The sequence below is a fragment of the Myotis daubentonii genome, chromosome 2 (genome assembly GCF_963259705.1).
Source record: "Myotis daubentonii chromosome 2, mMyoDau2.1, whole genome shotgun sequence".
Lineage (NCBI taxonomy): Eukaryota > Metazoa > Chordata > Mammalia > Chiroptera > Vespertilionidae > Myotis > Myotis daubentonii.
The window spans coordinates 56,100,552-56,124,908 of record NC_081841.1 but is presented as its reverse complement, the minus strand read 5'-3'; the positions used below and the strand labels follow the sequence as shown (position 1 = coordinate 56,124,908).

Below are 24,357 nucleotides of genomic sequence, written 5' to 3'. Positions count from 1 at the left end.
TTAAAATATTAAATAAAACTCTCTTTTTTTAGGCCTGTCATCTGACACCAAGCCTATGGTAAGAAATCTTATTTTATACCTTGAGAGCTAAAACTTAACTCTATCCAGTTAGTATAAAAGTTAGAGAGACTTCTCCTCCCCAGGTCAAAGGAAACTGAGGTCATATGAGCTTGGTAACTGTTTTCAGTAATGTTTGATGTCCTGAATAAAGAGAATTGTTAGAGGTACCAAGAGGTCAGGAAAATTTCCATGTCTTCAAAAATACTATAGACATCCCCTTTCCTACCACTCCTCTTGAACAAATGAATAGATTTTGTTAGAGGACAGCCCGTGTAACTCTTTGTTTTATGGTACTGCAGTTTTAGGCCTTGTCCAGTGGCTTTGATAATGTCTAATTCTTAATTACCACAAGAAAATCTGTGAAAGCAACTTAATGAGTTCTATTTATAGATACTGGTATTTTTCAGCACTCCTAGTAAATGTAAAATCAGAATAAAGACTAGTAGAATAAGACACTTCTGGGCCATTGTGACTAGTAGGCATGATTAGAAAATGAAAATAAGTGATGTGGTGAAATATGTTCAGTTTGTCCTTAGTTCAGTTGGTTGGAGTGTCATCCTGTACATGGAAAGGTCCAAGTTTGATTCCCGGTCAGGGCACATATCCAGGTTGCCGGTTCAATCCCTGGTTGGCATGTACGGGAGGCAATTAGTTGATGTTTCTTTCTCACATTGATGTTTCTTTCTCTCTGTCTCCCGTTTCCTCTCTCTGAAATCAATAAAAACATATCCTCGGGTGAGGATTTAAAATATGATAATAATAAAAATAGAATTTTAAAGGTCAGTGTTTACTATAAAAAAAGAAATATGTTCAGCTTTATGGAATTCTGCTTTTGTGGTTACAGTTCATTATTTTTAGTGGTAGTAGTAATGAAAATTTTCCAAATACTTTTACCGGTGTGTCCACATACATGAGTATTGCTCAGGCTTCAGAAGAGGCTTGGCTGCAGTGTCCTTTTCTGTGGCAAAAAGAAGGTTGGGTTAGACCCCAGTGAGACCAATGAAATCGCCATTGCCAACTCCCATCAGCAGATCTGGAAGTTGATCAAAGATGGACTGATGATCTGGAAGCCTGTGATTGTCCATTCCCCAAGCTTGATCCCTGAAAAACACCTTGGCCTGCAAGAAGGGCAGGCATATGGCTGAGGTAAACCAAAGGGTACTGCCAGTGCTTGAATGGCTGAGAAGGTAGCCTGGATGAGGAGGATGAGAATTCTTTTCCAGATGCTTAGAAGATACTGTGAATCTAAGAAGATTGTCCACCACATGTATCACAGCCTGAAAGTGAGAGGTAACATGTTCAGAAACAAGCGGATTCTTATGGAACACATTCATGAGCTGAAGGAAGGCAGACGAGACTCAGCAAACTTCTGGCTGACCAGGCTGAGGCCCATAGGTCTAAGACCAAGGAAGCACGCAAGCTCCATGAAGAATGGCTCCAGGCCAAGAGGGAGGAAATCATCAAGACTCTGTCCAAGGGGGAAGAGATAAAGAAATATCCACCTCTCTTACCTGTACATAGTGGCCTCAGCAATTACATGCATTAATCATTCAAAATATCCTTCCTCTACCTAAAAAGAAAGAAAATGTCCTAAATATGCCTATGATAATCTTGATATATCAAGGCTTCCAAGAAAATTGAGTAGGGTACTGGTGGTAGATTTGTCTTCTAAAGAAAGTTCAAGTGCAGTGATATCTTTTTGCTAAGAGATAGAGTTAAGAACTATTTGCAGAGACTATAGGAATTGATGATTTTGGACTGTGAATGAAGGACTTAGGAGGTGATGATTTAGACATTTGTTTGCTTTTTCAAGCAGTGTTTGTCCTACTTTGATCTTAAACCCTCATGAGGTTCTTGCCACCTTTGATGAATGAAGGTGGTAGGGCCGACTCTGTCACTGCATTCCAAAAGAAGCCTTTTTAATAATTAGTGGCATGGACGGGTGCTGCTTTCTGTCCTAATTTGGCACATAGATTATCTTTGATGTAGGCTTATTTAACTCTTATCATTGGATCATAGTTTCTGCCTTCTGTATTTTCTGTTTTGGTTTTTTAAAATATAGGTTGGTTTTTTGTTGGTGTTTGTTTTCCCCCATTGTTTTTGTAGGTTAACCTGGACAAGCTAAAGGAAAGAGCTCAAAGATTTGGTTTGAATGTTTCTTCAATCTCCAGAAAGGTAAAGTACTGCTTTTGCAATGTTAGAACAGCTTAGGGACTACCAGGTTAAGAATGTAACACTTTGGCCGAAACCAGTTTGGCTCAGTGGATAGAGCGTCGGCTTGTGGACTGAAGGGTCCCAGGTTCGATTCCGGTCAAGGGCATGTACCTGGGTTGCGGGCACATCCCCAGTAGGAGATGTGCAGGAGGCAGCTGATTGATTGTTCTCTCTCATCGATGTTTCTAACTCTCTATCTCTATCTCTCTCCCTTCCTCTATGTAAAAAATCAATAAAATATACTTAAAAAAAAAAAAAAGAATGTAACACTTTGTTTCACACAGGCCTTTGGCTCTCATCTCCTCTCACTGACTACTGATTGTATTACAGAAATTGTTTCACAAAGCTAATTGGTTCCCCCCCACCCAGATTGTTTTCATAACTTCTACTTAGGCTGTTTGAGCATGCTCTGTATTTCTCTTGGTTGTCGAAAAAAAAATTTTTTTAAATTATTTTTTCCCATTTGAGCATAGAAATATTGAGCTCTTTGGAAATTCATAGGAAAAAATTGACCTGACTAGTTACTGGTTATATTTTTGCTCAGGAAAAAAACTGAACACTAAGAAGTAAACACTTGTACCTGCAGTGGGAGGAGTGGGGGAGAACGACTCATAATCTTGCTTACAGCTATGTTTCATCTTCCCTTCCTTTTGTGTTTACCAGAAATACAACATCAGCTCTGTGTGCTCAGTTTGATGCTGAAACCATAGGTGTTCAATAGGAGTATTTGCTGGTTTGTGTGAAATTTTTACAATTTAGGAGTCGAGAGAAAGGCAGAGTATGTGATTCTTAAACCACGTGCAGCTTAATTGGGAAGAATTACTATAAACCCAAAGTCATTTGTGTTTTGCTAGATGGCCAAGGGAAAGGATGCTTTGGATGTGTGGCCCTGGATTTCATCTATCTCCTTTTGTATATGAGGGTTAGGTGTCTGAGAATCTCAGCAATAACTTCACTCTTCTAAGGAATTATGTATGTTCGTATGTTCCATCAAAATGAATTAAATTGAACATTGTACCTCCTACTACTCAGCTCACATGGACACATTCCTGAGAGGAATTTGTCCCTCACATACACTGTCTGCCTGAGTTGTTTTGTGTGTGTGTGTGTGTGTGTGTGTGTGTGTGTTTTATTGATTTCTGAGAGGAAGGGAGAGGGGGAGAGAGATAGAAACATCAATCATGAGAGAGAATTCTTGATTGGCTCTGCCTCCTGCATGCCCCTTACTGGGGATCAAGCCTGCAACCCAGGCATGTGCCCTGACCCGGAATTGAACTGTGACCTCCTGGTTCATAGGTCAACACTCAATCACTGAGCCACACTGGCCAGGCCACTTGGGTTATTTTGATAGTGTTTCAATTCAGGGACATCAGCTTTTCTTTTCATTTCCCTATAATCTTTCTCCATATTTGACCTGATTTTGCCAGTCCATGAGCAGAACACGAAGGAGATAACCTTAGTTGATTTTGTGACTTTGAGCAAAATATTAAACTTATTTGATCCTCATCTATAAAAATGGGAGTAATGCCCTGGCCAGTATCTCAATGGTTAGAGCGCCAGCCCATTCACTGAAGGGTTGCTGGTTCAATTCCCGGTCAAGGGCATGTACCTGGGTTGCAGGTTCAATCCCCTGCCTGGTTGGGGCACATGCAGGAGGCAACCAGGCAACCAATCGATGTATCTCTCCCACATCGATGTTTCGTCTCTTTCCTCCCCCTCCCCCTCCCCCTCCCCCTCCCTCTCCCTCTGCTGTGCTGGCAGCCAGCAGCCTGGCTTGTGGCTGAGCAGAGTTACCCCTGTGGGAGTGCACTGACCACCAGGGGGAAGCTCCTGCATTGAGCGTCTGCCCCCTGGTGGTCAATGTGTGTCATAGTGACCAGTCATTCCCAGTCTTTCTGCTGTTAGGGTCAATTTGCATATTACCCTTTTATTATATAGGACTAGAGACCCGGTGCACAAAAATTTGTGCACTCAGGGGGGAGGGGGGTCCCTCAGCCCGGCCTGTGCCCTCTCTCAATCTGGGACCCCTCGGGAGATAACGACCTGCTGGCTTAGGCCTGCTCCCGGGTGGCAGAGGGCAGGCCCAATCCCTAGGTGCAGCCCCTGGTCGGGCTCAGAGCAGGGCCGATTGGGGAGTTGGGACGCCACCCCCTGTCATGCACAGAGCAGGGCGGATCGGGAGGTTGCGATGCCACCCTCAGTCACACTCAGGGTAGGGTCATTTGGGGGTTTGGAGCACCGCCCCTTGTCACACTCAAGGCAGGGTCGATGGGGAGGTTGCGGCGCCACCCCGTCACGCACAGAGCAGGGCCAATCGGGGTTGGTGCGCTGCCCCCTGTCACTCACAGAGCAGGGCCCATCAGGGGGTTGGGGAGTTCCCCCCTGTCACTCACAGAGTAGGGCCGATAGGGGAGTTGGGGCACCGCCCCCTGTCACACACACAGCAGGGCGGATCAGGGGGTTGGGGCACCGCCCTCTATCACCCACAGAGCAGGGCTGATCAGGAGGTTGGGGCGCTGCCACTGTCACACTCAGGGCAGGGCCGATGGGGAGGTTATGGCTCTACCCCGTCACACACAGAGCAGAGCCCGTGGGGGTGGGGGGGGTTGGGGCGCCGCACCCTGTCACACACAGAGCCGCAGGGTGATCAGGGGGTTGGGAAGCTCCCCCCTATCAGGCACAGAGCAGGGCCTATCAGGGGGCTGGGGCGCCACCCACTGTCACACACAGAGCAGGGCCCGTGGGGTGGGGGGGTTGGGGCGCCGCACCCTGTCACACACAGAGCCGCAGGGCGATCAGGGGGTTGGGGAGCTCCTCCCTATCAGGCACAGAGCAGGGCTGATCAGGGGGTTGGCGTGCCTTCCCCTGTCACGAACAGAGCAGGGCGGATAGGGAGGTTGTGGCCCCGTCCCCTGTCACACACAGAGCCGCAGGGCGATCGGGGTTTGGGCGCTGCCCCCTGACACGCTGATCCCGGTGCCAGGAGGCCTCGCAGCTCCGCTGATCCTGGTGCTGGGAGGCATATTACCCTTTTACTATATAGGATAGATGTCTGGTGCACTGGTGGGGGCCGGCTGGTGTGCCCTGTAGGGTGTCCTGGATCAGGGTGGGGGTCCCCACTGGGGTGCCTGGCCAGCCTGGATGAGGGGATGATGGCTGTTTGCAGCTGGTCACACACCCTTCAGGGTGGGGGTCCCCACTGGGGTGCCTGGCCAGTCTGGGTGAGGGGCTGAGGGCTGTTTTCAGGCTGGTGGGTGACTGAAGCTCCCAACTGCTCCTTTTTTTCTTTTTTTTTTATTCTGGGCCAGCTTTAGCTCTGACTCCAGCTCTTAGGCCTCGGCTGCTGAAAGCAGATATCTGGTTTGTTTGTGTTCTCTAATCGAAACACTGTATCAACTCCAGCTCTGAGATCCCGGCTGCTGAAAGCAGGTTTCTGGGGTTTTGTTTAGCTTCTATGTTTGTAACTATGTTTCAAATTGCAAGCTCAGAGGCCATCAAGGCAGGCGGGGAACGTTGGTTTCCTCCGTCACTGAAGCAAGCAAGCCTCATGTTAGTTTCAAGCTGCCTGGCTGCCGGCCGCCATCTTGGCTGGCAGTTAATTTGCATATCGCCCTGATTAGCCAATGGGAAGGGTAGCGGACGTACACTAATTACCATGTTTCTCTTTTATTAGATAGGATAGTGGTAATTGGCAGAACTCTGACTATATGAGCTCTGTTCTCTAATCATATTCATTGTCACACATATGTTCTAGAGTAGTGTTTCTCTCAAGTTCTGTGGCAAAACTAGCTATTTTTTTTTCCTTGACCAGGAATCAAACCCTCAACCCTTTTGTGTGTGGGGTGATGTCCCAACCACTAAGCTACCAGCCCAGGCAAAGACTAGCTTTTTTAAATTTCTAGTTTATTGCAGAGTGGTACTTTTGTAAAATACAATAAAATTAAAATGTCACAGCAATGTTAAATTACTCTAGAAGTTTCTAAACACTCCCAATTTCTGGATTTAACTGCAGAGTGGTAACAAACAGTTTGGGGACCAGCACCAGGAAGCAGATCACATTTTGAATAGCACTGTACTAGAGTATATGATTTCTTCCAGATACCACTTTGCTTGGAGGTTTGTAACTTTCTTAGATGTCTTCTTTGAGTATAAGTTCCATATACATTGATCATAAATCCTGGTTTTCATAATCATCCTCATTTTAACAGTTTGCTCTAATTTTCCCCATAAACCACTAAAATGTCCTAGAAAATGTTGATATTTTGCTGTCTAGACTGCTACTGTCCAGTAGAACTTTCTGTGGTGATAGAAATAGTCTATAGAATATTGTTCTATTTAATAATCTGTTATCTAATATAGTAATGATTAGCAATATGTGGTTATTGGCCACTTGAAATATAGCTAGTGTAACTGAGGAACTGAATTTTTAATTGAATAGCCACATGTGTATTAAACTACTCAAGTCTAGTTTATGTCTCCCACACAGCTTTTATACTTGGAAGTAGCATAGAACTCCTTTATCAGACCACATAAATTGAATTCCTGTTTTTGTAGCCCAGAATTTTTCAGTACTTGTAGAATATAAACAGTTTCATTTTTAATTATTTTTTATATTTTTATTGACTTCAGAGAGAGAGATAGAAATATCAATGATGAGAGAGGATCATTGATTAGCTGCCTCCTGCATGTGCCCCACACTGGGGATGGAGCCTACAACCTGGGCGTGTCCCCTGACCAGGAATCAAACCCTGACCTCCTAGTTCATAGGTCGAAGCTTAACCTCCTAGTTCATAGGTCCATGCTGGCCAGGCTAGAATATAAACTATTTTAGACTGAATTTATAGAAAGAGAGGAATTGGAGGAAAAGGAGTAAGATAAAAGAAAGTGTTCTTTTTTTCAAGTAACTTGTTTCCTAGAACCTAGTGTCCTATATCCAAAGCCTGAAATTGCAAACTGGATATATTCTCAGTGACAATTGCCTGTTTGTCTTATGTATAACTGTTCTTTATCACCAGAGCTGATTTTCTACCTAGTATTTGTTTGGTTGGCCAAGGTAGTGACATGATTAAGTTTATTTTTATGGAACAGCCAGATCAGCATTCTGTCCACCTTATTTTGGGGTCCTGGATTCTAGTATAACATCCTCCTACATAATTTAGACACCTGCTTTAAGTTTTACGGTTCGTTAGGCACAGATCTCATTCATGTAGAGATGATGCCAATACTGGTAAGTTAGGAGATGGTGTGGAGATGCCTCTTCTTCATCCTAATATCCTAAAAAGTACAATGAGAAACCCACCTCCTGTCATCTCCATTGCACAGGGTTTGTGTTTACTTGATCCAGGTTAAGACTCCAATTGCTTGCTTATTTCTCTTCAGTAGATTTTGCTGCATATATAATAAGTATATATTTATTATATATGATAAAGAGGGAAAGTGTATGAGAGGAAGTGAACCATGGATTAATAGTATTTATGGCTGATTTCTTTTTTAACTGTCATAATCTGATCATATTTTAGATTTATAGCTTGACCATATTATAAAATTGAGGGCACTGAATCTCAGCTATTCTTCCTAGGCTGACTTTTGTATAACTGTTCATATATTCCATTAGTATACTATGCACAAAACCTCTTTTGCCTGCCCAAGAAAGGCCTGTCCATTCATGTTTTTAGCTTAAGTCTCAGTGAATAGAATCCTGTTGGTTTAGGATAATGGGAAGTGACAGGGCAAAGAATGGCACTGGCATTTATAGACATTTTTTACACAAGAGGTTGTAAATTGTCCCTCCAACTCTTTGGGCTATTTGAGGCTAGAATGGCATGCCTTTTCTCGTGTAAGTCTCATGGTGACTGTGGCTTAGAAACCTCCCACCCTTCAAACAAAACAGAACCTAGATAAATAACCTCTGCCTGATTGGTTCTGATTGATCACCAGCTAGGTTTTTAGTCTTGTGCTCTACTGGTTGTTTTGTTGTTTTCTGTCACTTTGTCATGCCTCCCAAGAAAAATAGTGTTTGGGTTAGTTCTATTGGTGAAGGACAGCACTTGCCTGGCACATAAGAAACTCATCCCTGAAAGGAATGAGAAATGGATAGAAGGAATAGGTGGGAAGCCAGATCAGTTGATATACTAGGTGTACCAGTTAGTAATGGCAGATTTTGTAATCAAAGAAAACATGATAATTTCAAGAGAAACATCAAAAATGCTTTATTCAATGTAATGTCCATTGCTATCTACACATTTTCCCCATCTTTCAGGCAATTTGTGGATACTGTCCCAATAGAACTTTTCTTGTTTTGAGGTAAACCATTCAGAGACCCAATTTTCCACTTCTTCATATGTTTTGAAGTGCTGCTCAGAAAGTGCATGTGTCATCGATCGGAACAAGTGGTAATCTGAAGGAGCAAGGTCTGGTGAATACAGTGTGTGGGTTAATACTTGCAGGCAAGATCTTTTAATGTGTCTTTAACTGGTTTTGAAGTGTGTGATGGTGCGTCACCATGAAACAAAATTACTTTGCCGTGTCTTCTGGCCAATTCTGGTCGTTTTACTATTAAAGCATGGTTCAAATTGATTATTTGTTGTCAGTAGCGATCAGTATTAAGGGTTTCACCTGGTTTTAGAAGCTCATAATACACCACACCTTCCTGATCCTACCAAACACAGAGCATTGTCTTCTTTCTGAAGTGATTTGGCCTTGCAGTCAATGTTGATGGTTGACCTGGATCAACCCATGATTTTGTGCGTTTGGGATTCTCAAAATAAATCCACTTTTCATCGCCAGTCACAATTCGATGCAAAAAAGACTTTCGTGCCGTTGAAGCAACATTTTACTGATGACTTTTCAGTTTTCCATTTGTCTTTTGTTCAGTTGATGTGGCACCCATTTTCCTTCCCTTAAAATCTTTCCCATTGCTTGTAAACGATCGGAAATTGTTTGTTGAGCAATGTTTAATCTTTCTGCAAGTTGTTTTTGAGTTTTACACGCATCTTCATGCAGTAATGCTTGTAATTGTTGGTCTTCAAACTTTTTCAGTTGACCTCGATGTTCTTTGTCTTTCACATCGAAATCATCACTTTTAAAGCGTTTAAACTTGCGTTCACAAGTATCTTGAGATGAAACATGTTCACCATAAGCTTCCCGAAGTATTCAGTAGCACGTTTCTTCAAAATAAAGTAATGAATTGAAACTTCGCGCACATGCTCTTTTTTTGGCACGAAATTCGACATTTTTAAGCGTGAAAATATCTGTTATGTTAACACCTTCAGAAAATTTGACATGAAGTTTTGAAGCTTGCTATCAATACAACAAATAGCATACATATCAGATTGCATATATAGCAACATATGTGTAACTCCATCTATTGAAAAAAATCAGCATTATTAACCAATACACCTAGTATAAGGTGGGACAGAAGTAGGTTTACAATTGTATTCGAAACACAGAGTTTATTCTTGTATTATTATTTATTAATCATTTGCCATGCGAACAACTGTAGACCTACTTTTGCCCTACCTTGTGTATCAGTCATAGGACATCAGTTTTGGTAAAAACTTAAGTCTGGGCCTAGAGTTATAGTGTTAACTGAAGTAGCTGATTTGAGTTGTTTTGTTATTAGCACATTTAGGAAAGTAAACTTGATACTTTAGGTCTAGGTCTTACAGGAAATCCAGCTGGGTTAAGTATCTTAAAAAAAAAAAAAAAAAAGCCCCGCCCTAGCTGGTTTGGCTCAGTGGATAGTGTCGGCCTGTGGACTGAAGGGTCCCAGGTTCGATTCCGGTCAAGGGTACATGCCCTGGTTGCGGGCTTGATCCCCAGTGGGGGGTGTGCAGGAGGCAGCTGATCAGTGATTCTTCTCATTGATGTTTCTATCTCTCTCTCCCTCTCCCTTCCTCTCTGAAATCAATAAAAAATATATTTAAAAAAAAAAAAAAAAAGCCCAGGCACTAAGTAGAAAAGCATGTGTTGCTGCATCCATTAGAGCGATGAGAGAGAAACATCGATCAGCTGCCTCCTGCATGCCCCCCACCTGGATTGGGCAGAAACCTGGACATGTGCCCTGACCAGGAATTGAACCCATGACCTCCCTGCATGGGAAGACGCTCAATCCACTGAGCTGTACCAGCTGAGCTGCTGCTTCTTATTCATTAATGGTATCAGAAAATATAAACTTCTTGTATCCCTATTAATCTTAATACATTTTCCTTACTTCTCTACTAGAATATTAACTGGGTTTTCCCTACATATAGCTCTCAGATAGGTAACTATGCTAATGATTTATCTTAAGGCTTATAAACTCTGAAGGCTGCTTTCCTCAGATTTGTGATTTCTGCCAGTTTCTTCCCTGTTAATGTTGTGTTAAGTTACACAGTGTCAGAATATAAAGGTTGAAAACAAACTATCCCTCCACTGACCACTTCTTATTGATGAGGCTGGGAGCTAGAAAATTCTTGGGTGGCTGCAGTGATTACTTTTATGAGCCTTTCATATCTTCTATAATAATAAAAGGGTAATATGCTAATTAGACTGGACATCCTTCTGGGACTAAGCCAGGGCTGCAGCCGCCACAGCTGTGAGGGAGGGATCTAGGCAGCTGCCTCACTGCAAAGGCCTACTCTTGCACAAATTTCCTGCATTGGGCCTCTAGTAATTACATATTTTAACTCACCCATTGGTTGGGAATAAACCACTTCAGAGTGAGAGAGAAATTAGACCTACCTTGTGTTTTGTTAATCCGCACCCAAGGATATTTTTTCCATTGACTTTTTTTTTGAAAGAGAGAGACTGTGGAAGGAGGGGGAGAGAGAGATGCACACACACACTGATTGGTTGCCTCCTGCACCAGCCCCAACCGGAGGCCAGAGATTGAGCCTGCAACTGAGATACCTGCCTTTGACTAGAATCAAACTTGAGACCCTTCAGTCTGTGGGCCGATGCTCTAACCACTGCCTTGTTTTTGATGAGCTTGTCACTAAAATGTGTTGAGATATCAGAGGAAGCTGGGACAATGAGTCATTTCCAAGCACAGGAGGGCACTGTCTTCTAGTATTCGAAACCCAGTGGCTAACCAATGGCAGTCTGGTCTCCATTCACTCTCTTTTAGAAGGACTATTTGATTATATCTAGACTTGTAGCCCAGTGCACGAAATTCATGCACATTAAAAGGGAATTAATTAGCGGAAATATTTTAATATTGCTACTTGCCCTTTCTCTATGATAGAAGTGTGAGAGATGAAAGGAAATTAGTAAAATGTATATGAAAATAATATATAAATTTATTAATAAATAGTAACAAAAGGATATAACAACAACAGAGGCATGATATAAAAATGATATGAAAACAACAAAAACATGATATAAAAACAACAGTGATGCAAACAATGACTGATAAAGTGATTAAACTTATTCTGATATCTCCCTGTACACCACATTAAGAGTGAAAACCTTTGCCCTAACTGGTTTGGCTCAATGGATAGAACGTTGGCCTGTGGACTCAAGGGTCCCAAGTTCGATTCCAGTAAAGGGCATGTACCTTAGTTGCGGGCACATACCCAGTAGGGAGTGTGCAGGAGGCAGCTGATCGATGTTTCTCTCTCATTGATGTTTCTAATTCTCTATCCCTCTCCCTTCCTCTCTGTAAAAAATCAATAAAATATATATTTTAAAAAAAATAGAGTGAAAACTTTTCAGAGTGCTTGACTAATTTCCCTTGTGATGAAGTATTTAGAACTTTAACTTTAATGTCACATGCTCTTCGAACTCGATAGAAAGCAACATATAACTGACCATGTGCGAAAACGGGTTCAGGTAGGAATATTCCTACTCTGTCTAGAGTTTGTCCTTGTGATTTATTAATAGTCATCACAAATGCTGGCATCACAGGAAGCTGTCGTCGAATCAATTTAAATGGGAGCCCAGTGTCAGATGGGGACAGATCAATTCTTGGAATCAGAACAACCTCTTCCTCTGCAGATCCTGTTAATACTTCAGTTTCGATAATGTTAGGTCATAATCTTTTGATAATAAATCTGGTACCATTACAAAGACCCCATGCTTGAGGTCTTTGTAATGCTATTGAGACTTCTCAATAGCATGATGATTGCACCCACTTTCAATTTTAATTTATGACACGGCATTCCCAAAGGAGTAATACTATTAAGAAATTCAATGCGAAAATTTTCCTTTTCAGCATCATTTGTAGAATCAATGGAATCATCACTCAAATATGTGTGAAAATCTCCATCGAGTATATCTAAAATTTCTTCATTTACTGTTTGAACATGCTCATTTTTTGGACAAAGAATTGCACGTTTAGATATATTTTTATATTATCTATAGATATAGTATTTCTAAAGGTAGCTTCAATAATAGATCCATTACAAATCATTTCACAGGGGATTTCAATAATATCCATTCCTAAATGAAAACTGCTATCAAGTTTGCCATCTCCAAGTTTTACTAACCATTTCACTATAAGCAGTATCCTCTGATCTCATATTTGTTGTAAGAGACAACTTTGTGAAACATCCCCAAACATTGCAGTACTTTAAACTCGTTTGTACTATGTCCGATCGCATAGCATGCGGTACAATACTGAGACATTGTCGAAAATCCCCTCCAAGAAGGAGAACTTCCCCACCAAATGCAACATTCAAATTTCTCTTAGTAATTTGTCTATGGCGTTTATAGCATGACTGGATTCCATGGTGCATTCATCAATAATGAGAAGTTGGGCCTTTTTAATAGTTTTAGCATCTTCACTATTTTTTTCGAGTCTAGAAATTGAAGTTTCATTTAGTGCTGAGGTTCTCAACCTGTGGGTCGCAAACAATGAAAATACATCCTGCATATCAGATATTTACATTACGATTCATAACAGTAGCAAAATTATAGCTTTGAAGTAGCAACGAAAATAATTTTATGATCGGGGGTCACCACAACATGAGGAACTGTATTAAAGGGTCGCGGCATTAGGAAGGTTGAGAACCACTGCACGCACGTCGCCAAAGCTCAGCCCATTTGGTTTTCCAGATGACCTAATAAATTCATAATTCTTTACCCCTTTCGGACTCGTGCGTTCTTCCTTAACACACACCTGTCTTGCTGCCTTCTTAGAATTCAAATAGAGAAACAGAAAGACACTTTTAAACCAGAGGAGTTCAATAAAGGAAGAACATGCCAAAACAAGTTCAGGGAACAGCTCAGGTATGTGGAGAAAAAAGATAGGCAATTATTTTGATGCACACAAAGGTATTTTTTCCTACAGAACTGATACGGAGTTAAAAGAGAGAATGTCAATAAAGTGGAGAACAGATAAATGTTAAGGACCATGTGTTTCGCTTGTCATTTAGAGTGCTAAAGAGGGCCATCATATAAGGCCTCTCATCTTATATATAGTTCTGTTCATTTCCAGTTTTCTTTCCTCAACCATTTCATATCTAAGCATGAGCATAATAGTGAAAATTCTGTATATAACTGCATCCCTCTACTCTATAACTTAATAAACTCCTCCCTCAATAAATACTTCCTAAAATCCAGACACTAAGCATTTCAAACAATCTCAATAACACACATTCACTGCTAGGGACTTAAAAAGATTCAATATTTGATACGAACTCCAAATGTGGAACAATCTGAAAGTACATTTCTATTTTTGTCCTAAGAATCTGCTGTAGGGATGAGAAGGTAGATTTGGTTAAAATAATTAATTTTTGAAAATGTGGGGAAAAAGCAGCAAAGGTACAGGAGGGGAGGAAAAAAGTTAACATTTTCTAGATCTTAATAAGATCTCAGATTTTATTTAAGAGAGGCTCTTTGCTAGTTTGCAGACATCACCCACCACCAAATATCCCCGTATAAAATCTCCCAATCTGATACCCTGTCTCATCCCCATCTCCATCTCCAAAATACTGAATTTTTTCTGACCAACTTTGGCTATCAAGCATGAAAAGCAACTTTACTATTTTGATGAGTATATTAAGAAAAATGAATTATCATGTAATTATTAAACCTGAATTGAACTGACCCCTAAAAATAAAATATTACCTCTCCCAATCAGTGTCAGCCCAAAGAACAGTATTAATCAAGTATTAAAATAAATCTTAAACATTCCTGTACTGGTACACCTCTCACATCATGAGGAGCCCTTTGAACACCAAAATTCCCCCCTCCCAGCAAAAATAACAACACATACACACACAGATTTTTTAAAAAAGAAAAGAGCCAGAACCGGTTTGGCTCAGTGGATGGAGCGTCAGCCTGCGGACTCGGGTCCCGGGTTCGATTCCGGTCAGGGGCATGCACCTTTGTTGCGGGCACATCCCCAGTGGGGGGCGTGCAGGAGGCAGCTGATCGATATTTCTCATTGATGTTTCTGGCTCTCTATCCCTCTCCTTCCCTCTCTGTAAAAAATCAATAAAATATATAAAAAAATAAAATTTATAAAATATATAAATAAAATAAAAAATAAATAAAAAAGAAAAGAAAAAAAAGCCCAAATTTCTTCTCCCATGCAGATTTCGAAGGATGGACAGACGTGGATTCAGATAGTTCACATTTCACTGTAGACAACCCAACACGTGAAGAATAATCCCACCCCAAGAACTTAGTTGGCCAAAAACAACTGAAGGATATTTAAAAGTAAAACAGACTCAACAAAACCCAGCATTCCCCTCCTTTCCCAGGCTATGTTTACTCTTAGAGCAAAGACTACAGGGAGACCAGAGAAAGGCATAAAACTTGTTTTTTATCAAAGTTATCAGTTCTGACATGTTAGAAGGAATGCAAAGACATTAGTGAGGGTGGGTATTGCGCAGGGGAAATAGAAAAAAGTGAATTTTTTATCTGACTTTTTTATCTATTCTTTGGGTTCAAACTAAATGAACAAAATCAGAGAGGGAAAAATCAAAAAGGTACAAGATCCTAGTGGTCTCAACTATGTACCTTAGGGAAGAATAAGCCCTCTATAACAAACTTCTCAAAAATCCAATTTGTAGCCCTGGCTGGTGTAGCTCAGTTAGTTGAGCGTTGTCCAATGCACCTAAAGGTTGCTGGTTGATTCCGGTCAGAGTACATGCCCAGGGTGTGGGATTGGACCCTGGTAGGGGTGCGAATGGGAGGCAGCCAATTGATGTTTCTTTCTCACGTTGTTTCTTTCTCTCTCTTCCTCTCTCTCTCTCTCTCTAAGTCAATAAAAACATTTTTTTAAAAGATCCAATTTATAGTAAACAGGGCAAACCACCAGCCATAAATGTTAATATAGCATCAAAAATTTCAACTTGTGCCAAAACCGGTTTGGCTCAGTGGATAGAGCGTCGGCCTGCAGACTGAAAGGTCCCAGGTTCAATTCCGGTCAAGGGCATGTACCTTGGTTGCGGGCACATCTCCAGTAGGAGATGTGTAGGAGGCAGCTGATCGATGTTTCTAACTCTCTATCTCTCTCCCTTCGTCTCTGTAAAAAACCAATAAAATATATTTAAAAAAAAAATTTCAACTTCTCCCAATTTTTGAAGCTTTTCCTCTTAAAGTGTTCAATTTCTATTCCTAATATTTCATGTCAAATTTTTCTTCATACCCAGCGAGGTAAAAAGTGTGTGCTTGAAAGTTAAGGCACAGTGGTAGAGTAAAAGTTGTTGAGCAAAGAAAAGCCTGACTCCTACTTCCCTAGTTAAAATTAGAATACATTTTCAAGAGCCCTGGGCAGGGGAGAGAAAAATTCCATTCTGCTTCTTTGCTCTTCAAAATTCCTATAGCCAAGTGGTTTAACAGCAGTTGAATGGCACACATAATGACATCATTGATTGGACCCATAACAGAAGGCAGTGAGAAGAGAGGGTGGGAGGGGGAGGGAATGAAAAGGGAGGGAGGTGAAGATGTATTTGTGTTACAGACAAAAGACAAGTTCTGTTCCTCAGCAGGGACAAATGAAGAACCAGATGAGGGTATAAACTGAGGTCAGAGAGTTTCCCCTATTGTTTCCTCTTTAAACAGCCTCACCCCTAAAGGTGTATTCCAATGGTTGGGTAGAGAAACAGCAGTATGAAAAATGCCAAATATTTATTTTCAGATTATTATGAACTAGAAGGGGATTTAAAGGACTGGTTAAATTTGGTTGGGCCTGAAATGTTCCAAGAAATACTGAAGGCTATGTGAGGTTGGGTCTTGGTTTTTCCTTAAAATTCATCCTTTCTGATAGCCACTCTCAATCACTATATCTATCAATCACATACATAGCCCATTCTTATTTTCTTGTGGTTAATATAAGTTAAAAGAATACAAATAAAAACAAAAAAACCTCACCCAAGGAGTGAGGATATTTTTTCCATCGATTTTTAGGGAGAATGGAAGGGAGGGGGTGTGAGAGGGGAGAGGCGAAAGAGAAACATCAATTGGTTATCTCCTGCATGCACCCTAACTGAGGGCAGGAATCAAATGGAACTTGCAACCCAAGTGCATGCCTTGACTGGAAATTGATCCTGTGACCCTCTGGTGCGTAGGTCAATGCTCTAACTACTGAACCATACTGGCCAGAGCAAGAATACAATTTTTCAAATGGAGAAATCATTTTGGGAAAAATGGTAATCTGGGATGAAGGGGGCCCTAGCTGGTTTGGCTCAGTGGATAGAGCATCGACCTTCAGACTGCAGAGTAGTTCAATTCTGGTCAAGGACACATACCTTGGTTGTAGGCTTGATTCCAGCCCTGGTAGGGTGTGTGTGGGAGACAACCAATAGATGTGTTTGCTCTCACCTTGGTGTTTCTGTCTCCCCCTCCCTTCCACTCTCTAAAAATCAATGGAAAAATATCCTCAGGTGAGGATTAACCAAAAAAAAAAAAAAAAGATGAAGGGGAGGAAGGGATTAATTCCTTCATAAGCCCTTGATCAATGAAACATAATGACTAAGAGGATCACACAAGTTTTTTCCATCTACAACAGTGGTTCTCAACCTTCCTAATGCCGCAACCCTTTAATACAGTTCCTTATGTTGTGGTGACCCCCAACCATAAAATTATTTTTGTTGCTACTTCATAACTGTAATTTTGCTACTGTTATGAATTGTCATGTAAATATTTGATATGCAGGATGTATTTTCATTGTTACAAATTGAACATAATTAAAGCATAATGATTAATCACAAAAACAATATGTAATTATATATGTGTTTTCCGATGGTCTTAGGTGACCCCTGTGAAAGGGTCGTTCGACCCCCCCCCCCAAAAGGGGTCGCGACCCACAGGTTGAGAACCGCTGCCTTAGAGCCAGCTGTGATTCTAACTTTCCTTTTCCTTTCAGGTCCCTGCCGCAGAGATAGCCTGTTTGTAGGAATCTTAAACTTTTTAGGAAGGCCCTGCTGCTTTGGGGGGCGGCGGGGGGGGGTGGCGGGGGCGATTGGGTTGTGGTAACAGCCTTCTTTAGACTTGGTGAGGAATTTTTCTTTTAATGTTGGTCTATATTCAAAGCTATTTGCAATTGTTACCAACTATAGCTGCACATGAGTCCCAAGGGACCCTTTTTAAAATTTAGCGCCTTAAGCTCTTCCTTTTGAGATTCATATTTATTAGTTTGGTGAAGCCAGAAATCTGCATTTTAAAATATTAGAGGTGAAAAGAGTCTTTTCCTAGTGCTCATTCTAAATGTGTGAATGCTTAGGTAACTGTCATCCTTTATTCTCTTTATATTTTGGCCAAGACAGCATTTACCTCCTCCCCTCAAACATTTTTAGCTTTCTTGACATTTCTTCCAAATTGTGCATTGCTTATCCTTAAAAGCAACAGCTTTTTGGCTTTCAAGGGAAGGGAGGGGTGGGGACTTTTAATAGAAATGTGGTTTCCAGGGGGGTCTCAAGTGTGAAGCCTTCATTTCCTCCACCTGCCTTGCTTTGTCCTACAATCAATTACTGTAAGACCCAGATGACCTCTTCTGGGGTCGAAGAGGAGTGGGGGTTGGGGAAAAGCTTGATTTAGACAAGAGAAAGAAAAAGTGATAGGAGCTAGTGACTCAGAAGAGTGTTTGGTTCTGAGCTGACTGTTTGGGAACTTCAAATCCATTGAAGATAGGAGATAACAGTTCCTGGTGGTCTTTTATTCTGGTGTAGTTTTAAAGTTTCTGACACCTAGAAAATTGATTCTGATCTCACAGTTGAAAGTTGAGAGTAGGTAAGCTGGTTGTTCTGGGAAGTGTATTAAGTTTATGAGTGGGGGGAGTGTTGGACTGTCTCTTTACTGTGTATTGTTGGTGTAACTGTACCCTTTCCTAGTCTTGTCCTTCATTTATAGTCCTCTTTTAGGCTCTGTGTACTGGTTTTTAGGACCACCCCATGTTCTGTGGTCTGGCTGGCATAAGGCTCAAGGGTTAACATGTACAGATGAATTTCAGAAACGGGGTCAGGGAGGTGACAGCTGTGTGTTTAAGCATTGAAGTGTTTCTGAGAGAAAAACCATCAGTTGCTGTCATTCACCCTGAGAGTATGAAATTGGAAGCTCGCTTACCCTGGAGTGTTTCATAACCTTTACCTCTGGGAAGTCAAGGCCATATCATTATTAATCCACCATCTCCTGAAAGCCCTCAGGCTCTGCTTTTCATCTTGTCATCAGTCACGTGGCAGTGAGAGTTAAGATGTGACCATAAGGTTCCCTCTTTTCCTTTTTGCCTCATTCTTCCCTTACATTCCCTTGGAAAATCAGGTTGAACTGTTAACATAGTGTGGTAATTCATGTACAAAGGGGGACAGTTATTTGTTATTTTTGCAAAATGTGACTATCTTAGGTTACTATTAGCCTCTCTTCCATCACTCCAGGGGAAAATTTTTGAGAAAATAATCTTCTGGAATAAGTAAAGTGGCAGAGTTTAGGTCCTGATGGGAATGTATTAGAGACTTTTACATTGAACATTGTTGGATGTGAACAATAGCTCGGTCATTTTGGAGAATGGCCAGCTCCAATTCATAGCAGTACCTAAGCTTCCCTGAAATGCCCCTTCCTACTTGTAACGATAAGTCTAACTGAATTCTTTTTATATGTATTTTTTTGATTTCAGAGAGGAAGGGAAAGGGAGAGAATTATAGAAACATCAATGATGAGAGAGAATCATTGATTGGCTGCCTCCTGCACACTCCCAACTGGGGATCAAGCCCGCAACCCAGGCATATGCCCTTGAACCTGGGACCCTTCAGTTTGCAGGCTGACGCTCTATCCACTGAGCAAAACCTGGCCTGACTGAATTCTTTAGATTTAAATTCTGCTTCCTACACATGATGTAAGTGAGTGAGCTTGTTGCACTGACCAGGAAAAATGCCTGGCTTGGTTAATGCTTTTGGACTCCTCTAAGAATAAGTGAGTATGTCTCTTAATTGAATTCAGAAATACCCTTGCTTTGTGTTTTGGGAATTACTGAGTTCAAATTCCCTAAATAAGCCTGGGTTACATTTGGGTCACTGTTCTGTTTCTTCTAGTTTCTCTTTATGACCCAGAGTGGCACTAGTAATAAGACTGAAGAAAGTGAATGCTTTCAACACACAGTCCATGGGGTGATATTGCTAATTAAATCAAAGTGGACTCCTTTTGGCAGAGCAAATAACCCTAGAACACTAAGCTTAGAATAGTAGTATTTATTGTATTCAGGTTAAAATTAGTAAGTTTTGAAAAATGTTCTCTTGAATTTGAATCTTGAAGACATAAGTTTGGTTTGGAAGATAACAAAGGTAGGATTCCATTTTGGGTAGAGAGCAGCTTATCCTTGGTACTCTGTCATAAAAAGAGGCAATAGTTTTAGAAAGTACATCTACGCTATTCAGGCTGCCAGTTACTGTAGTTGGCCTTCTATTTGGGACTTAATTCCTGGCTACAGTGTATATACCATGGAAACCTATGACAAGAGCCCTTAATTTAAAATTTTCTAGTTATTTCCTAGTACCTCTTTGTCCTCCTGGGACAGTAAGGTATTTTTTAAATAAATGTCATTATATTTAGAGAAAAATAAGTTGTTTTTTATTCCTTACTCAAGGATATGTTTTTATTGTTTTATTTTAGAGAGGGAGGGATGGGGGGAGGGAATGGGAGAGAGAGACAGACAGACAGACAGACAGACAGACATCAGTTGCCTCCCATATGCGCCCTGACTGGGGATCAAACCTACAACCTGGGTATATGCCCTGACTGGGAATCTTTGGTGCACGGGACAACACTCCAACCAACTGAGCCACACCGGCCAGGGCCCAGGGTGAGAGGAATAAGTTCTTAAGGGTACAGCAGCCACCCTGAAACTAACTGCACTTCATCTTGTCTGCTAAGCCTCTACCTTGGGATCTGGTGTTGGATCTCATGTTTTTCTTTCACCACAATACTCTGGCCACACCTTCCTTTTTTTTTTTTTTTAATTGACTTTAGAAAAGGAGGAAAAGAGGAGGGGGAGAAAGAGAGAGAGAGAGAGAGAGAGAGAGAGAGAGAGAGAAAGAAACATCAATGTGAAAGAGATATATCGATCAGTTGCCTCCTGTATGCACCCAACCAGGGATCGAAACCATAGGCATGTGCCCTGGCTGGGAATTGAACCTGCAACCCTTCAGTGCAGGGGATGACACACCAATCAACTAAGCCACACTGGCCAGGGCTGACCTCTCCTTTGTAATAGAATATTAAAAATAGGAATAATTTCAACATCACTTCCCAGAGAGAGATCACACAGTTGGCTTTAAACCTTATAGTCAATAGAAAGAGAACACAGTTAAACAATTTAGTTATTCACAGGATTCAGAAGGTGAAAACTAACAAATTATTCAGCAAAAGCATAATTATTTTGGGTCTGGGGACCAGAAAGAAAATTTTCCCATGGGTCCTCATAATGCAGTGCTATAATGAACAGTGGCACACATCTTTACAATAACTCAGTTGTGAATTCATAAGCCACATGAGTTTAAGGATCTTTGTTTTATTCATCTCTCTATTTCTAATGCTAATACAGTGCCTGAGCGTAAGTAGATACTCAGTGGATATTTGAATGAATAGTAGGTGAATGTATTAATTTTACAATTTTAGTGTTATTGAAATTGTTGATAGAAATTGAAGTCAGGTAATTCAGTGAAAGCAATTTCTCAGAGGCCTTTAGAGCAGTGGTCGCCAACCGGTGGTCTGCAGACCACTGGTGGTCCATGAGATCTGAAAGGTTGGCGACTGCTATTTTGGAGTACCTGGGATTGGGTCCACAAAGTTAGATATTGGATCCTTGCTCAGTTCCCTCAGATATTTCCTTATATAGATATCTATTTTTTGTAGTCATTAATTATTAGGGATGATGAAATCAGTGAAACTTGGCATCATAGATTTTTTTTAGGTTTCCAGAAAGAGAAGATGGTTAATAGCACTTGGTAGAGAAGACTCTGGTTTTGTTCGGTTACTGTTCTGCCACACTTTTTTTTTTTTAATATATTTTTATTGATTTCAGAGAGAGAGAGAATCATTGATCGGCTGCCTCTTGCACATCCCACACTGGGGATTGAGCCCGTAACCCAGGCATGTGCCCTGACCGGGAATTGAACCATGACCTCCTGGTTCATAGGTCAACACTCAACCACTGAGCCATGCTGACCCGGCTGTTCTGACACACTTTAACCCTAAATTTAGTCATTTGCCCAAATACTCATTTGCCTTGCAGCTAAAATAAATTTCCTTGTTGCCTTGGTAAGGAGTGATTCTTACGAACTTTCGGTGACTTCACTTTTAATGAGGAAGAGGAATGTATGGCATTGTTAGCTTCAAATCGTTACTTTGTTTCAAGGACCAGGAGGAATGTTTCAATAAAACTGATATCTAATATTTATTGAGTTACCTATATGTTAGTTCCTAGGCACTGAGCACATTCACACATGTAATTTGTATTTGTGTCTTGAATTTCTCAGTCTTTTCCCTCAGCAAGTATTCTTTTCTGTATATTGCCTGAGGATTTTGCAACTATAAAAGGGAAACAAGGACAGAAGTGATTTTTGGAAAGTTGAAGATGCCTTCTGAAGGGATCAGTTTGGAACTGTCTTATTTCATAATGGAAAATACCGTGATAGTAATTCATGGGGATATTGGCTTTATTAACTATGCATCATGCTTTCTGTCCAGTGCTGCATACACACACACACACACACACACACACACACACACACACACACACTAGAGGCCAGGTGCACGAAATTTATGCACTGGGGTGGGGGGGTCCCTCAGCCCTGCCTGCACCCTCTCCAATCTGGGACCCCTCGGGGGATGTCCGACTGCCGGTTTAGGCCCTCTCACAGTCCAGGACTGCTGGCTCCCAACCCCTCACTTGCCTGCCTGCTGATTGCTCCTAACCGCTTCTGCCTGCCAGCCTGATCACCCCCTAACCACTCCTCTGCCAGCCTGGTCGCCCCTAACTGCCCTTCCCTGTGGGCCCAGTCACCCCCAACTGCCCTCCCCTGCAGGCCCGGTCCCCGCCAATTGCCCTCCCTCCCCTGCTGACCTGGTCGCTCCCCAACTGCCCTCCCCTGCCAGCCATCTTATGACCACATGGGGGTGGCCATCTTGTGCGTGGGGCGTGACAGTCAATTTGCATATTATCTATTTATTTTATAGGAGGCCCAGCACACGAAATCATGCGTGGATAGTGTGCCCTGCGATCAGGGCCATCTTCCGCCCGCTCGCCAGTCCCCAGTCCCGACCCGCCGCCACCCACCACAGTTCCCTGTGGTTCCCCATTGGCCATCCAGCAGTCAGAGCCTGCAGGTTGGAGGGAGGGACCAAGAGGTCAGCTGTTCTGCCCGCTCACCATTCCCCACCTTTCAGTCCTGCCCCGCCACCACCCACCCCGGTTCCCTGTGGTTCCCTATTCGCCATCCAGTGATCAGAGCCTGCACCTCGTAGCGATTGGTCGATCGGTCATTCTGGTCGTTATGCCCTTATGGTCGCTGGCCTTTTACTATATAGGATAGACTCTCTTCTTTTACACAATTCCCTTTTTCATTTTTATCAATGAGCTTTTAAAAAGAAAAGACAACTTTGGGAAAATAGGATTATTATGGCATCAGTCATTTGGCTTGCTATTTAAATCTTGAGTAACAGGATGGAGGAAGTGAACTACATTGATCCATATATTGATCAATCTGAACATCCAATGCCTATGTTTAGTTAGTGAGGTTTCTTTTCTGATTCTGGATGCAAATTGTATGTTTTTAGGAGTTTTCATTTAATAGGAAATAAGGGCATTTCAGATTCCAGCACTAGTCTTCTGACACAGGAGAATGCGCGGGAAGAATTAAGAGTTAGTGGTTGAGAGTTTGCAGGAGAGGTTTGGGGGTACGGGGATGAAGAACGGAAGGGTTTGTAAATGCATATGACACTGAGCTGGAGGAGTCAGTGCTGCCTGCAGATGCATAACCCCATTTGTGCACTTGAGCATGACCTGGGAGTCATTGGCCTGATGAATGCAAAGTAAGATGCGTTTTGATCAAGGTAATTTCCCTCAGATGGGTCTCACCATCCCATGAATCAAAACCTGTCAGCAAGGAGCTAAAGATGGAGTGAAGTTTATTGTACGATTGTCTCCATGCGACACCGTCACGCTAGAAGGGTCAAGTGAGAGAGATCATTAGAACTGTGTTGATTTACTGGGCCTGTTGTGCATTTTCCCTCCAGGGCAAGAAGGAAAGAGGCTTTAGGAGGGGAGCTGAGGGCCTCTGGGTGGTGAGGAAAGAGCAGGCATGCACAAAATAAACCCTCACTGCTTTCTGTGGGTGAGGGCTAGGCAGGCTGTTTGTAGGGAGTGGGAAGTGGGGGGGGAATCTGTATTGTTGTTTTTTTCACCTAGAGCCCCTGGTAGATTTAGAGCAGATGTTCTGCCTGGATCTCCAGGAAAAGCACCAAAGATGTGATTTAAAAAGGAAGCTTGTGGGGAAATCTCTGATTCTATCCTCAGTGGCTAAAGAAGTATATCCTTTCCCTCCTCCTATTCTTTTACCTCCCTTGTTCTTGCCTCATCTTTGAGCTCAATAAGAAATGAGAAATTTAATTTAGAGGTCAAAATTCCCATTTCGGGATATAGCAAAATAGAGAACTAGAAGAAAG

General features: G+C 41.8%; 1 protein-coding gene and 1 pseudogene across 3 annotated transcripts in view; both read left to right on the top strand.

Moving 5' to 3' along the window:
* SARNP (SAP domain containing ribonucleoprotein) overlaps nt 1-24,357 on the top strand; it is a 64,175-nt gene that overhangs the window by 34,014 nt on the left and 5,804 nt on the right. The window contains exons 8-10 of one of the 3 annotated variants that reach the window (XM_059683178.1): nt 33-58; nt 2,167-2,311; nt 2,559-3,298. In XM_059683178.1, coding sequence (XP_059539161.1) covers nt 33-58; nt 2,167-2,271 — 131 coding nt within the window. In that variant the 3' untranslated portion in view covers nt 2,272-2,311; nt 2,559-3,298. Of the gene's footprint in view, nt 1-32; nt 59-2,166; nt 2,312-2,558; nt 3,299-24,357 lie in introns of those variants that run through there. The other 2 variants (XM_059683176.1, XM_059683177.1) reach the window with 2 other exon arrangements.
* LOC132227727 (large ribosomal subunit protein eL19-like) lies at nt 975-2,160 on the top strand (annotated as a pseudogene).